At 43.4% G+C, this 15,600-nt stretch overlaps 2 protein-coding genes and 1 long non-coding RNA gene across 3 annotated transcripts; 2 read left to right on the top strand and 1 right to left on the bottom strand.

Annotated features, from left to right (window-relative positions):
• On the top strand, positions 1,893 to 5,786 carry LOC8065822. Its single transcript, XM_002464393.2, has 6 exons — positions 1,893 to 2,835; positions 3,534 to 3,653; positions 3,761 to 3,814; positions 4,196 to 4,359; positions 5,035 to 5,211; positions 5,299 to 5,786. The coding sequence occupies exons 1-6, from the start codon at positions 2,272 to 2,274 to the stop codon at positions 5,513 to 5,515; spliced, it is 1,296 nt and encodes a 431-aa protein (XP_002464438.1). The 5' UTR covers positions 1,893 to 2,271; the 3' UTR covers positions 5,516 to 5,786.
• On the top strand, positions 7,373 to 13,191 carry LOC110431927. The gene is made up of 2 exons (XR_002449402.1): positions 7,373 to 7,729; positions 12,763 to 13,191. It is a non-coding gene; the product is annotated as an uncharacterized LOC110431927 (long non-coding RNA).
• LOC8067104 (aquaporin TIP3-1) lies at positions 14,239 to 15,592 on the bottom strand. Its single transcript, XM_002466977.2, has 2 exons — positions 15,279 to 15,592; positions 14,239 to 15,160 (listed from the first exon to the last, which is right to left on the bottom strand). The coding sequence occupies exons 1-2, from the start codon at positions 15,424 to 15,426 to the stop codon at positions 14,508 to 14,510; spliced, it is 801 nt and encodes a 266-aa protein (XP_002467022.1). The 5' UTR covers positions 15,427 to 15,592; the 3' UTR covers positions 14,239 to 14,507.

Below are 15,600 nucleotides of genomic sequence, written 5' to 3' on the forward strand. Positions count from 1 at the left end.
TTGTAAAATTTTTGAGAAGTAAACAGCCTAAAGTGGAACACTACCAAAATTTCAAACGCGGTATCACGTGAGCGACTCCCAATACCTGGTGCTGCTGGTGTTCAAGATTCTTTATGCTCGATTCAAAGGCAGTACAAATAAAATAAAATAGAATAATCTTTTAGACAAAAGAACGACTTTAGTGCAAAATCTTTCACAACATTGGACCTACGGAGTATATGTTTCCCTGTTGGTGGATCAAGTTTTTTCTCCCCTCCGAAAGCTCTCATGCTTCTAGAAGCCTTTTTTCGTTAATATTCAAAACAATTATTCTCTTCATTTTAAATATTTGACATTATAGGCATATGATTTTTTTAGAAATGAAAAGATATGATGCGCAGAAAACAAAAATCAGAGGTACAGATATAAGAGATGATCTAGTGCGGAAAGACAAAGATATATTTGGAAGAAATAAATGAGTATTGGAATGTTATAGGATCAAATATTTTGATAACATCTATACCTGTAAGGTCAAATATTTTTGGGACAGGAGTAAACTGATTTGATATAAATCATAATGTTATAAACTACTTTAAATATTTAACCATGAGTATACTTGTAGCTATGTCTCTCACGATTCCACTTTGTCTTTCCCATTTTAAGTTCGATGAGAAAGATCTCGGCATCTTTACTACTTACATGTATATATCTGTATTTATATCTAAAAAAGATTGTAATATCATTGTGTACTCAATAATATCAAATCTGGATCCTTGCTTATGCGTCTGTATCTCATACATTATCCTTTATTTAAAGGTCACAAGTCTATTTGTACTTAATTTCAGTACATAGACTAAGGCCTTGTTTAGTTCGTAAAAATTTTCAAGATTCTCCGTCACATCGAATCTTTAGTCGTATGCATGAAGCATTAAATATAGACGAAAATAAAAACTAATTGCACAGTTTACCTGTAATTTGTGAGATGAATCTTTTGAGCCTAGTTACTCTGGGATTAGATAACGTTTGTCAAATAAAAACGAAAGTGCTACAGTAAACAAAAACCAAAAAATTTACGAACTAAACAAGGCCTAAATCCATATGTCCATGTGGACAATCGTAGCCTCCATGTAACGCCCGAATATATATTCTGTAAAGTTACATAGGTCTTGTCAAAAACTTTTCAAGATTTTCTATCATATTAAATCTTGCGGCATTTGTATGGAGTATTAAATATAGATGGAAACAAAAACTAATTACACAGCTGTAAATCACGAGATAATTTTTTTAAGCCTTTTTACTTCATGATTAAACAATATTCGTTAAATAAAAACAAACAAAAGCGCCACAGTGTTAAAATCTAAAAACTTTTCAACACTAAACAAGGCCATGGACAGAATTTGACAACACGGTAAACGCACCTCCTTCCAGAATCCAGATGTATGGGACTCGCGCACGAGGATGTGAACAAACTCGTGCGGCAATTCAATACTCATGCCAGCCTTGACAGTCTTACATGCCCCTCCAAACAATAATAACCTACAGACAGCCCCCCAAAAAAGGTTTACTTCCTCCGTAGGAAACACGCCCTGTTATTGGCTAAGGCCACGCTTGCAAATTGCACAACGCCTCGTGCCTCGATGGGGTTGGCCCTGGGAGATGGCATTGGCGCCGGCGCCGGCGCCGGGTCCCACACTCCGTCCCCATCCATCCACACCGCTAATCCGGCCCTCCGACGGTTGCCAAGCAAATGACGCCGTGTCAGCGCGCGGTCGCGCCGCGGCGGCAATGATTAAGAGGCCCGCGCCGCGATAACCATCACACGCCCCCCCTAACTATGACCCGGACTATGATTATTTTATTACCATCCACCCCCCGCGCTGTCTCGCCCCCCACCCACCCGTTCCCATCCCATTCCCATTCCCATTCCCATTCCCATCCCCGCGCCGCTGCCGCTGCCACGTCGGCGCCCACCAACTCACCGTCACCGGCGGGCGAGGTTTAGCACGGGAGGACACCCAGCCAGCGCATCTCGCCGCGGCGGATGCCCCCCCGTATATATCCACCACCACCACCGCCCCCTTCCTCTCGCAAATCACCAAACTGCCCCTCGTCGTAAAAGCAAGGAGACGGACGGACGGACGGACGAACGAACGAGGCAGGCACAGGCAGGGGAAAGGGGAGAAGATTTTTCAGATTTTTGCGGCAGCGACCTACCCCAGCTCCGCGAGAGAGACCGACCGCCCGCCCGCCCGCGAGCGGCAGCAGCAGCAGCTACCTTCCCCCGTCCCCGACATGACGCCGCATCTACCCGCCGCCGTCGCCGTCGCCGTCGCCTGCTCCTCCTCCTCCGCCTCCTCCACGCCCACCACCACATCCCGCGCCGCCGCCTACCACCACCACCACCACCACCACCTGCTCGACGCCGCCGCCGCGCCTCCGTCGTCCTCGCCGCAGCACCAGTACCGGAGGCGGAGGCGGCGCCGGGTGCCCGGTTGCCTCCGCCCGTCGCGCCCCTCGCGCGCCGCGTCCGTCCGCTGCTGCGCCGCCGCCGCGCCCGCGCCGCAGGCGGCGCTGCCCGCGGCGGCGCGCGCCGAGGCGGAGGCCACCACGCGGGTCTTCGTCGTCTCCGACCTGCACACGGACTACCCGGAGAACATGGACTGGGTGCGCCGCCTCCCCGCCGAGGTCGGCGCCGGCAAGGGCCACGGCGTCGACGCGCTCGTCGTCGCCGGCGACGTGGCCGAGACCAGGGACAACTTCGCGCGCACCATGGAGGTCCTCAGGGAGCGATTCGCCGCCGTCTTCTACGTGCCAGGGAACCACGATCTCTGGCTGCGCCGCGAGGGCGGACGCTACGTGAGTCCATTTCCTCGCAATCGCATCACCTCCATTTTGTCCCCCCCTCGGTGCATTTTGTTCCGTGTGCTGCAAGCCAGGTGTTTGACGAAATGCCTCGCCGTATCTATTACGGCATATTATGCTGTTTGGTTAGTCCACTCTGCTGGTTTGGGCTAACCCAGTGATTCCACTTAATTTTTTGATCCAATGGTACATTGCAACGCTTGCCTACAGCCTGGTTAGTGTGTCTCCCTGTTTTATTTAGGGGGCCTAATTTTAGACGCACTGCAGTGCAGAGTTTACCAATGAGGTTTTCATTTTGCTCATTGGTTTGTAGCAGCCCCGTCTATCTGAACTGCATTTCAGTTGTAAATGTTGTTTTGTGCTTGTAATATTGTAATTCTACTGTTTCTTGACGGAAGGATTACCATGGCACTCAGATTAGTTGTTGCTGGCTGAGTCCTTATTTAGTAACTTGTGCAAATTATTAGCTGCGTAGAGTCCACACATGCTGCAAAGCGCTGTCTCAACTGAAAAAAAGGGAATGTGGGGTTGTATTGTTAGATAAAGCATAGCATAAGTGACAGTACATCACATTCTTCTTGGAGTACATCATTCAACTTTTCCTTTTTGACGAAATCATTACAGCATTAACCTTATTTTCCAATATATATCATTGGTGAGGCTCTCTCAGTTACTCAAATTATTCCTTCCAGATGGATTCGCTGGAGAAACTGACTGCATTGCTTGATGCGTGTAGTGAGCTGGGTGTGGATACAGGCCCAAGAACAATAGGTGACTTGGGAATCATACCTTTGTTCTCATGGTATCACAAGGTTGTTTATTTTTCTTGTTTCATTAACATTTAATGTTTTGTCTGAATTATAATGCACTACTTTCCTAGAATTATCCCGCTTTCTCATCTTGCTTAATTGTTCTGCAGAGCTTTGACAAGGAGAAGGATGTTAACAGTGTGCGTGTCCCTTCGCTAGAGATGGTAGGTTGGTCTTTCCCTTAATACCTACTTGTTTGCAGAACACCACTGACCACTAGTTACCAAGTACTGTTACTTCGTGCAGTTTAAGATTCCTTGAATTATATACTCCATATGCTCAAGGGGTTTGCTTGTTTTTTTTTGTTGCAAAATTAGATATCTGAATATCAGCTATTTAAATCATGAGCCAAACTAACAAACTAGATCTCCAAACTATAATGTTCAATGAGAAATGTAGCATGCATACAAGCCATAGGCACAAATATTTAGTGGTGTGGACAAGCAAAAACAATCGTGCGCTCTTTCTTATCTTTCTTATGTAGAAAATTGCATGATTCCTCTTGATATCGTTGAACTGATAGGTTTACGGTTTTGTATGATCAGGCCTGTAAAGACTTCCATGCTTGCCAATGGCCTTCAGACCTGACAAATGATGACGAGGCTCTTGCTGTTTACTTTGACAAGCTGAATGACAAGAATCATGATGCTATTGAAGAAGTGAAAAGAAGCAGCAAACAAATATTAACATTTTCACACTTCGTACCAAGGTGCATTTTGCTCCTCCTACCTAGACCTTCCATTTTTCTGAGCTTCTGTTTGACCTTTGGTTTTGGGTATGCTTGACTAAATTACTTGTTGAAATGCAATTAATGATAGCCGCCCAATAAATACCTTTTTTGCTGCTTCCATTCCTCCTATAGCATCCCAGTTTGTCTGTTGCATCTCATTCTTGCTTTGTCAGTATCCTAAAGCATTTATATTAATTATTATTGGTAAGTGTGTTTCATTTCATGTTGCATTTTTATGATAAAAACACCCTCAAAGAGAAACCATCTTATCAATCAAGGTTAAAGGGTGCCAACTTGGAAGCAACGTTTGTATCTTAGTATCTGCACTAGTGACTTAGTATTTGACCCCTTTTTCACCCCCAAAGGAAGATATTTTGTGTGGTTGTGTAGCATTTCAATTGCAAATCACATGGAGGAAAAGTGGAAAACAGTGGTTTTCATACTGGCTGTCTAATTATAAGAAATTGCAGATACACCAGCAATTGTGAATCTGTGATGGAGGCTATCCTTCTTTACCTTACTGGATTGTCTTGCCCCTGCTGTATTTATGTTCTCAGTGTTGTTTTGAAATTGCCCATTAAACATTTAGGATGTCTTAGTACGCATTCATGAAACTTCAAGCCCAAAACTGATGTCTTCTGTATGACACTGCAGGCAAGAGTTGTGTCCGGAGAAACGTATGCTTTATTACCCATACCTTCCTAAGGTCATTGGTTCTGATTTTTTGGAGAGGAGGCTCAGAGATATACACAGCAACAGAAAAGACGGAGCAGCTTGCCATGTTTTTGGGCACACTCATTTCTGTTGGGATTCTGTGGTTGATGAGATCAGGTACTGATCTGGTGGTCTGGCCATTTCTGAGATCAAGATGCATGATGGTTATTCTAACTCTAACGGTATAAAATTCCTCCAATGCAGGTACGTGCAAGCCCCTCTGGCATACCCACGAGAAAGAAAACGCCGGATGAACAGTGAAGGCTGGTTGCCATTTTGTGTATACCGTGATGGTTTCAACCCAGAAATATACCCGGCATTGTGGTCAGACTACTACAACAAGAACAAAAGGGAACCCGAGAACACTCAGCTCGCGCCATGGGTTGCCAGCCATTTCGCGAAGTACCATAAGTTCCACTGACCCTTTCTGAGTTCCCTTGGCTTTTTGCTGGAATGGATGCAGTTCGTCTGTTCAGGATTGTGTTGAAACCTGCATTTACCTGGGGAAAAGGAGATATTGACGTTTTACCTGTACATGATCTTTTTCTTGTTTCCACTCTTACCATAACTTTTGGGCAAGTAAGCGCCAGCTTCTGTTCGTTGTATGTTGCAGAAATCTGAATAATGTGTATAAGATTCTTCAAAGTCTTTCCACAGAGATAGTGAAATATAGCTGATTCTGTTCATCTAACAAGCACCATCTGTCCATTTGGATTCTCTCTACTGGCGGCTGCCTAGCGTGGGGGGGTATAGAAGCAAGAGTTGGGGGGACAGTTCAGAGTTCAGACAGCGAGTGAATGTAAATAAACAGTAGAATAGAATGAACCAACAATGGATTTCATGGATCATAGTTCGATATATAGGGTATGTTTAGTTGACTATATGAGTCAGCTTGGCTCGTGAGGTGCAAGGAGGGGCTATTTGGATGTCTGTATATTGACTTGAACCAGGCAGAGCATATGCAAGATTCTCCATCGACGTAGCTCTGCAGAAATGAGATTGAACTCCGCTTCTTCTGGCCTTGGTTGGCATGATGCAACTTGGCTACTTTTAACATCACTCGCGGAGCCTCTTAGGGGGCACCTCAATGGTATAAGTTAGTTACAGTTTGCAAATTAACTAATTGTAAATTAACTTGCAAATCTAAAAACTTTTCAAGATTTTTCATCATATTAATGCTTCATATATGTGCCGCAAGATTTAATATGATGAAAAATCTTGAAAAGTTTTTAGATTTTGAGACGAACTAAACAAGGCCTAAGATGTGGTTAGGGAAGAGAACGAAACACGACCATACAGGGTGAGAGGAGGTCGCCTAGTTATTTGAACCGGACCGATAATCCAACCGGTAAAAGACCGAACTAGAGCCTCTACCGGTCCGGTCCAGCTTAGAAGACCAGTAAACAATCGAACTGCATAAAACCGGCGAACTGGCGGTTTTTCACAAAAACCAGTATAAAACCGGGTAATGAACCTGTGAAAAACCGAGCAATGTGGAGCAGAGCGGGGGAATTGCAACGTGAAAGGGGGGGAGGAGAGGAAATGAGGATAAATTGTCTAAAAAGGGGTGGCAGGGAATTGAACCCTGGTCTCTTGTGTTTGAACAACATTCCTTACTTTATTTGAACCGATCAAACTGGCGGTTCAACCGGTTAGACCAATTAAACCGTGAACCGACGCCTCAAGTGGTTCGATCTCAGGTCCGGTCCTAATAATTATGATGTACAGTGGTCGTTTGAGATGTGCGACGTACGCTCATGAGTAACTGACCGAGATGCGCCTCTTCTCTTGAAAAACAAACCACATGCACGCGATGGGGATGAGATCATCCTTTTACAAAGGATAATCACAAATATTTGTAACAATCCCCATAGATATAATCAATCAATAAATTGTATTAATCCTTAAATATTAAGTTCTTGTAGGATAAAAATGAGAAAAAAATATCGATAGTTATGTCATTAAGAACTTAGAGAAGTTTATGGAGCACATGATGATTATTACTTATTGTGAACTTATACGAGAAATCTGTTTTAGGTTTTGTTTTGATGTTATCGGATTCACCTCAATCCACATGTTTTGAGACAGATTGGGGTGAAATTTAGTTCAAGTTCTACTACAACACATGCCAAATATAAATGATATGAATCCGATTATGTCCAAACAAAACCTTAGGCAGAACTCATCAATAATAGTTTAGATAACAATACATGTCCTTGATTAATGTGCTGACATATATACAAGTATGATAATATATTATAGTATGTCAACACATACATCCATGTTTCATACTAATTGCATATATAATTCATAATTGATGTGAGCTGACCTGTGAACTACATGAGCTCAGACGGTCTCCAAGAGCTTACCTATAACGTGACCCAAATCCAAATTGCGTCGTTCACAGTGTTTGTGGAGAGAAAAAAACGCTCTCCAACGGACGAGGCAAACAAGATACCCATTTTACGTCTGAGCCAATGCGGTACCCATATATGCGTCTTCTCTCTCTGTCTCTCTCCTCAAGCGAAATATCTGCGGCACAACCGTTTCGTGGGAGACGGAAAGACCAGGAAAGCGCACTCGGCGATAGGGAAGCTTCGCCATCGGCCAGATCTGCACCGAGCAAGCTTGGCAGGTATGGATCTCATTCCAACCTCACCCTTCGTCCCCGCTTTCATCTCTCCTCTCTTCACGGTGGATTTGGCCTCGGCCGCTCGCACCTGGCAAGGCCACATGGCGCCGCACGCTGCACCTAAATCCGGCCACGCCGCTCGCTGAATCCCCCTCTCGCTCCCATCTGCCACTTGCCTCGCTGTCGTTGCCTCAGCCGCTCTGGCGCCTGTTTGCATGCCTGCACGCCCGGCGGCTCCGAACGGCAAGCCGATAAGCCTCATGTGCCTACAGGATGCAGTCGCCCCTCAGGGCTCAGACCTCTGCCTCAGCTCTTGTGCGGTTGAGACCTTGGATTGTGGCTGTTGTGATTTTTGGTTATGGTTGGGGAGGACATGATCGGATTGTTGCAAGAGGATTGATCGGATTGCATATGGATTGGTTCTCTGACAGGAGCGTTTCTGAATGATTTGGAGCATTCGTTCTTGGTCGGGGCGCTCGCGTCGCTCCGGATCCTGGAGCCAGAGCAGGCCACCGTCAAGGCCTCGAGTCCCTTCACGTAGCCAGGGCAGCAAAATAAACACGCCATCGAGGAACCCACACTGCCGCACTAGCTCGCAGCTTCGTTTCCCGCGAAAAAATTCACAGTGCGCCCGCGAAGCAAACTGTCTGTGCTCGGGATTTTGCGTTTGGGCCAGCTGTTGGAGAACGAAAGGTTTGGCTGCCTGACTCTCTGTTCGTGGGTGACCTAAATCAAGAATACATCTCGTGTTTTAGGTGAGGACTGTTGGAGACAGTCGCATGAGCTAATATGCTGGTTTAGAGTCACTTCCGGTGAGTCGGGTGAGCACGAGCCTAATGCTATTTTTTATATATAAAAAAGGCATTTGGATATATGCTATTATACTTATTTTAAAAATATTTGTAGAAGTTCATTTACCTAAGCGGCGCCACAACCATGTAGATGTCACAAACAATAAAGATGAATTTGATCATAAACTATTTGAATCAACACACGATGATTGGGACAGTGATGAAGATACCATGGAAAGCGGACATAGATTGCACAACAAAAACTTATATGGTCAATAAATATGTACAAGGTACTACAACAACATTTATAAGTCATGTTACAAATCCGCTAAAATAAATATGTATTTGCATAGAGCATATTTATGTATTAATTAAATTAATATGATCTCTACAATGTCTCGCCAACAGATCATGATTATGAGTCATATCATGTGCTTCCAGAGGGCCCAGCTGCAATAATGTATAATCATACCACTTTATCAGTGCTCATATATAAGTCTGGGCAAATTACCCGATACTCATTACCCATACCCAAATTACCTAGACCCGAATCCGAATTACCCGAACCCGAGGTACCCAGTCCTAAATTCGGATAGCGATTTTGATTACCTGAAATTAGTTTGAATAATTCGGGTAATATCCCCCGGTACCCGAATTACCCAAACATATATCTATGTCTTTGTATTTATCATGTGTTGTTAGTTAAATATTAGAACTTATCAATTTATTAGAACATAATTCTCTTTGTTTGAACAAGTGATAGTAATATATTATTGTCTACAAAATGCTATTGAAATTCTATACAATTTGCTGCTAAAATTATATATAAATTGCTATTGAAATTTTGTGTACTGTGTTATTTTCTGAAAATTTGGGTAAATCGGGAATACCCGAACCCAAATTATCGGGTATCCAAAATTGCGGGTAGTGTTTTTTCGGAACTAATATCGGGTAACAATTTTTATTACCCGAATTACCCGACCCGAAAAAATCAGGTAACCCGAATGCCCAGGCTTACTCATATGAATATATATTGTTAGACGTGTGCTTCATACTTTTATTTTGGGCATCTTGGTAAACTATTTTATTTTTACGGGTTAATACTTAATGGTTTATCGTTTGTACTATCTAGCTTCAAGTGAATTTTCTTGTACCAAGATCCCTGATATTCATGTCGTCTCCTAGCCTAACAACTAATTTTTATCAGTCCTATTAAGTAAAGCTTTTCTGTGATTTTAATCAGATTTACACATTCGAGTTGATTTCATATTAAAACAATAAAACATATTATTTTATTGTCTTTTAACCTTGTTGTTGTTTGGTTAATTGCCAAAGTAGTTTGTGTTTGCAAACATGGAAGAAGTTTCATTAATTCCTTAAAGATCTCCAAATCGTAATTAAAGACTTAGACAGAACGTAACTTAGATGTTTAATACGAGAAATAATTTTACCATTCATTCTTATGCAAAAGTGTTTTCAGATTGTATACATGTTCAAATACAATTATGTAAAACTTAAAATATAGAACAAAACCATTGATTGTGTTTTATGTGCATCTCTGAAATAAAACTGTGGCATTAACACGGGTATTATACTAGTAATTCATAGTTGATGTGAGCTGACTTGTGAACTACATGAGCACATGAGCTAATATGCTGGTTTAGCTCGTTGAAAAATATAAATGAGCCAAACCGAGCTATTAACGAGTTGAGCTGAGCGGGCTGCCCAGTTTTGTCGATCCCTAAGGACGTGCACTTGGTAGTCGTCCGACACATGCGACGTGCACGATGCACCGTCCCAGACCAGACGTACGATATGTGGGCAACCGGCCGAGACGGGCCTTTTCTCTCGGAAAACACCCGCGCATATACACCGCACGCAGCCGCGGAGATAACACACCCGCAACAACTGTCGGAAGCTGGCTAGCTGCTATTTCTACTGTGGGCCTGTGTATTTGTTGTTGGGCATTCGTTCACTTCACATATGCTTTGCCTAGGCCCAAGGTTACCTTCTTGATTAGGAAAAAGTCTAGTTTAGATCCCTCAACTTTCGCGAAAGTTAGATTTTCATCCCTGAACTCTAAAACCGGACAAAATACATCCCTCAACTTTTAAACCATGCACATTGCATCCTTGACCTGGTTTTGAAAGCGGTTTTACCTTTTTCTTTTTATTTATTTTGGTTGATTTTTTTTTTGAAAAATCATAGTAAATCACATAAAAATCATAAAATAGAAAACTCAATTTGTTGGACTTCAGATCAGTAGATCTACACATTGAATATATAATATAGTATGTTCTAGTACAAATTTTTTTGATACATCTTTAGATCTATGTTTTTCTGTAATTAATTAGACTAATTATAGCTACATTTTCTATGGTCTAATTGTGATGAAATTTATATAGTGAGCTAATTATTCTATGTTTGAGTTATAGTAAAAATATTGAATCATGTATTACTTAGTTATAGATTTATTTAAGTTTATGCTTGTTAAATTATAATAAATCTATAACTAAGTTATACATGATCTAATGAGTATGAATTTTTTACCATAGTTTAAACATATAATAATTAGTCTAACATAAAAAATTCACCACAATTGGACCATACAAACTATAGCTATGAATTATTCTAATTAATTATAGAAAAAACAGTTCTAAAGCTACAATAAAAATTTTGTACTAAAGCATACTATATTATATGTTCACTATGTAGATCTACTTATCTGGAGTCCAACAAAATCAGATTTACTATTTTATGAATTTTATGTGATTTACTATAATTTTACAAATATTCAGCCAAAATAAATAAAAATGAAAAAGATAAAACTGCCTTCAAAACCGCTCATAACCATGTCAGGGACGTAATATGTATGGTTTCAAAAATTGAGGGATGTATTTTACCCGGTTTTAAAGTTTAGGGATGAAAACAGACTTTTTGCGAAAGTTGAGGGACCTAAAGTGGACTTCTTCCAAAGGAAATGATGTGCCGGCACCTTTGACACCACGACGATAGCCCAAGGCCCACGGTTTGGGCGGAAAAGACACCTTACAGCAACGCAACTCCAGCCCACCTCGTAAACAAGTCTCTATTCTAAATCTAGATTTGATTAAAAAAATCAACTTCAACCCGTCTCCTACTTGGGCTCCCATTTTCCATGCCCTCCCAAATTATAGTTTCAGCACCTTACATCGAGAACCCCCTATCCAGTGGGTCCCACCCACTTTCCTCTCCCCACCCATAAATTAAGACAAGAATTACAAATGGTGGAGTTAATGTAGGATTTGTTAATGACAGGTGGATCCCATGTGAGATAAGGACTTGGTCTGTTTTTTCCATTGGAGTTGGGTCTTTATTTGAGCCCCTATTTTTTTTATCATAGCCTGTAAATAAAAGTTTAAGAGCTTAATTTAGGGATTTGGACTGGAGTTGCTCTTAGGCCTTGTTTGGATATATAATCCACATATGTTGAGGTGGATTGGAGTGGAATTTGAACTAAATTCCATCCAATCCACACCAACACACATGGATTGAAGTGAATCCGACAACATACAAACAAGGCCTTAGGGCTCATTCATGTTTCCCAATCCAATGGTGTGTGTGGGTCAATGAGACTTTGACAAGGAGCAATGCACACAAGCTCATTTTATAGTAAACTCAAGGGATAATTAGTTGTAGGGTCCTGGAAAAATTTTGTCTTAGATATATAATTCTTTTTTTCGAATTTGGCTCGGTACCCTTAAAATAAAAAAAACAAAGTTTATTGGTTTATTGTATATATATATATATATACATAACCACACTTTTTTTTGCTAGAGGTAAACGGTCTTTTTACCTCTGACTTAACATCGTTAGCTGTCCAAAACTGAAAGATCATAGAGCCAAATAAATTTTGTTCTGAGACCATAGAGCCAAATTCAAAAAAAAGAGGGTCATATACCTAAGAAAAGTCTTTTCCAGGGCCATACACTAATTCTCCCTAAACTAAACTGTTCTGCTGAAAAAAACTAATTGTAGTTGTTTGAACGTGCTAAAGTAAAAAAAATCTTAATAGAATAATATAACAAATGCATGTATTGAAGTCAGTTCTTATAGCATATTTTGAATAGTTATTTAGGTATGATATAATATAATGTTGGGGGTTTAACCTTGGACAACGTAGTCCTCGAAGTCACTTAATGAATTTTAGCTAATACAACGTCGAATTTGCAACTGTATCTGCTTTTATGATCACCTTTGCGGAAGCATTCAAGATAGGAGAACCTTCAGACAAGAACGATGAAGACCAATGAGTGAAGCTAACAGTAGGTACGAGAAGATGAAGTTAAAGAACACGGGACTGAAGGCGAACGACTCACTTTGGGATATATGGCGAAGAGAAAGCCAGACGAAACGAAGACAACATGAATTTGACTCACAAAGATCCCTCTTGACCAGAAGGTTTACATCATCCGACGAAGCTAGAGGAAGGGTGTAAAAATGTATTTCCCATTGCACAATGGCAAAATTGCCCTTAATTGTAATAGGGGCTAGACTTAGATGTAATAGCAGAACTAGGACTAAAAGCGGGATTGTATAGAGATAGCCAAAGGCTACACTATAAATAACACCCTAACTTGTGCCTTTTTTTCAAACATAAATTTTTTATTCAATCAAGTTAAATCCACTTATTGATGCTTGTGTGATTACTCACCAACATATAATGCAAGTGACAATTTGATAGCCTATCACATGTCCCCAAGAGTTGGACCAGAACCTAATGCTTGGACCCAAGCATGAAGCCTCTCCCTCCCTCTACCTCTCCTCTCCCTCAACCTACATATATCCAAGTCATTTGCACCACAATGCCTACTATCGTAGGGACAACTATCTCGACACCCATCTATGTGCTTTACAACACAAGTATAGGGACATTGTCAAAGAAATCCCTCTAAGAACCTGACACCAACCTTCTTAGAGAAATTTATTCTCCACACCTTAACCCAACCTCACTCGAACTCGAGAAGCCTACTGGAATTAGAGAGAAGGGTAAAGAGACCAAACAATAAATTTTGGGTGTGAAGTAAAGAAAAAACATGACATTACAGAGGACAATTCTAGACAAGAATTGCTAGATGTATGAAAACACATGTAGTGGTGAGATTTCGAGGACAAGTACATAGACGGGTGGTCTAGCTGACATGCGCACTGCAAAGTAAAGTAGCAATGGCTAAATTAAATTCAACAAAATCTGATATGTTCGTGGCGAATTCATTCTTAATGGATCCAACATAATATACGGCCCAACGGCCTAAAATATAGTGACTTAGCAGCACTGGCATTGAAACAAAGATTGAGACCAACTCAGATAAGATTTGTGCATGGGATCATGTCTTTTGAAAATAGACTGATAAGTTTTCTACGAAGTTCTAAAATATGTCCAAATAAGAGCGCGAGTTCTCTTATTTTTCTCTTCTCTATCATTCATAAACAAAATAAGAGTGCACATGTTTTTTTCTCAAAAAAAAAAAGAGTGCACATGTTTCTATTGCCTACATATAAATAGGACACAAGCTTAAAAACGGACTCATCTGATAATTAATTTACATGTTTCCATAGCCTAAATATATACTATCAACGTTTTCGTCATGTTCGTGCTTAGCTAAGCGGACGTCCCATAGCTGAGCCATCGATGTGCTAATGAGAAATGACTATCAAGTAAACGATAATCAGAACTACATATGATACTATACAAGTCCTGCCATTTTTACCTGGAATTTATTACATACACACTAGTAACAAGTTGAGATGTACATCATCTGATTCACCGTCTCCAACGCTGTGGGGCGACCAAACAACACGTATGCCCCCCTTATTAACCACTCCACACGACACCACAAACATAATTTCCGACACGTGCATACATAACAAAACATGACGACAACAGGACGTACTGGGTCCAACTAAGGAGACGACGCCACCGGCGCCGGCCACCCGGCCGACTTGACTAGCTAGTAGTCCTCCGGCGCGAGCGGCTGGTGGTGCGTGCTGTGCGGCGGCGCAGCGTCGGCGGACGGGATGACCAGGTACTCGTACACCAGCCCGGCGAGCCCGGCGCCGAGGAAGGGTCCGAGCCAGTACACCCAGTGGTGCCTCCACCGCCACCCGACGAGCGCGGGGCCGAAGACCCGCGCCGGGTTCATCCCGGCGCCGTCGAACGGCCCTCCGGCCAGCACGTTGGCGCCGAGCATGAACCCCACGGCGAGCGGCGCGATGGTGCCGACGTGGCCGCGCTTCGGGTCGACCACGGTGGCGTAGTAGGCGTACATGAGGCCGAACGTCATGGCGGCCTCCAGCAGCACGGCGTGCCAGTCGCCGACCCCGGACGCCAGCGCGAACCCGGGCGGGCGGGCGCCGCCCGTGGCGAGGCGGAGGAGGAGCGTGGCGGCCACGGCGCCCAGCAGCTGCGCCACCCAGTAGAAGACCGCGCGGACGAGCGAGATCCGGCCGCCGACCAGCGCGCCGAACGTGACGGCCGGGTTCACGTGCCCGCCCGAGACGTTGACGGCCACCGCCACCGCCACGGCCAGTGCCAGCGCGTGCGCCAGCGCCACCGTCACCAGCCCGCTCGCCGTGCTCGCCGTGTCGTGGTAGTACATCTTCCCTGCACACAAACACAACACAACACAGATGAGATGATCGACGAACATGATTCATATGCGAGACTGATCTGATATATGAGGTTGACGCGCGCGCGGGCGGGTCGCGGCGGGCGTACGTACCGAGCGAGAGGACGGAGCCCTCGGCGGCGAAGACGAAGATGGCGGTGGCGATGAACTCGGAGATGGCGGCGCGGATGGTGTCCGGGTGCGTGGCGTCCTCGCTCCGGCCCACCGTGAACCGCCGCCCCGGCCGCGCGCCGGTGCTCATGATGTCGCCGCCGCCAAAAAAAGCTCAAAAAACGCAAGCAAAAACCTGCTGCCTCTTCTTGCAGCCTGTAGTAGCCGCGTGCGTCTTCGTTTCAATCTGCAGCTGCGGCGGTAGCGGCGTTAAAGAGCAGACGACGAGTGTGCAGTCAGGAGGTGCGGCGACGGCCGTCGCGCG

The sequence above is a fragment of the Sorghum bicolor genome, chromosome 1 (genome assembly GCF_000003195.3).
Source record: "Sorghum bicolor cultivar BTx623 chromosome 1, Sorghum_bicolor_NCBIv3, whole genome shotgun sequence".
Lineage (NCBI taxonomy): Eukaryota > Viridiplantae > Streptophyta > Magnoliopsida > Poales > Poaceae > Sorghum > Sorghum bicolor.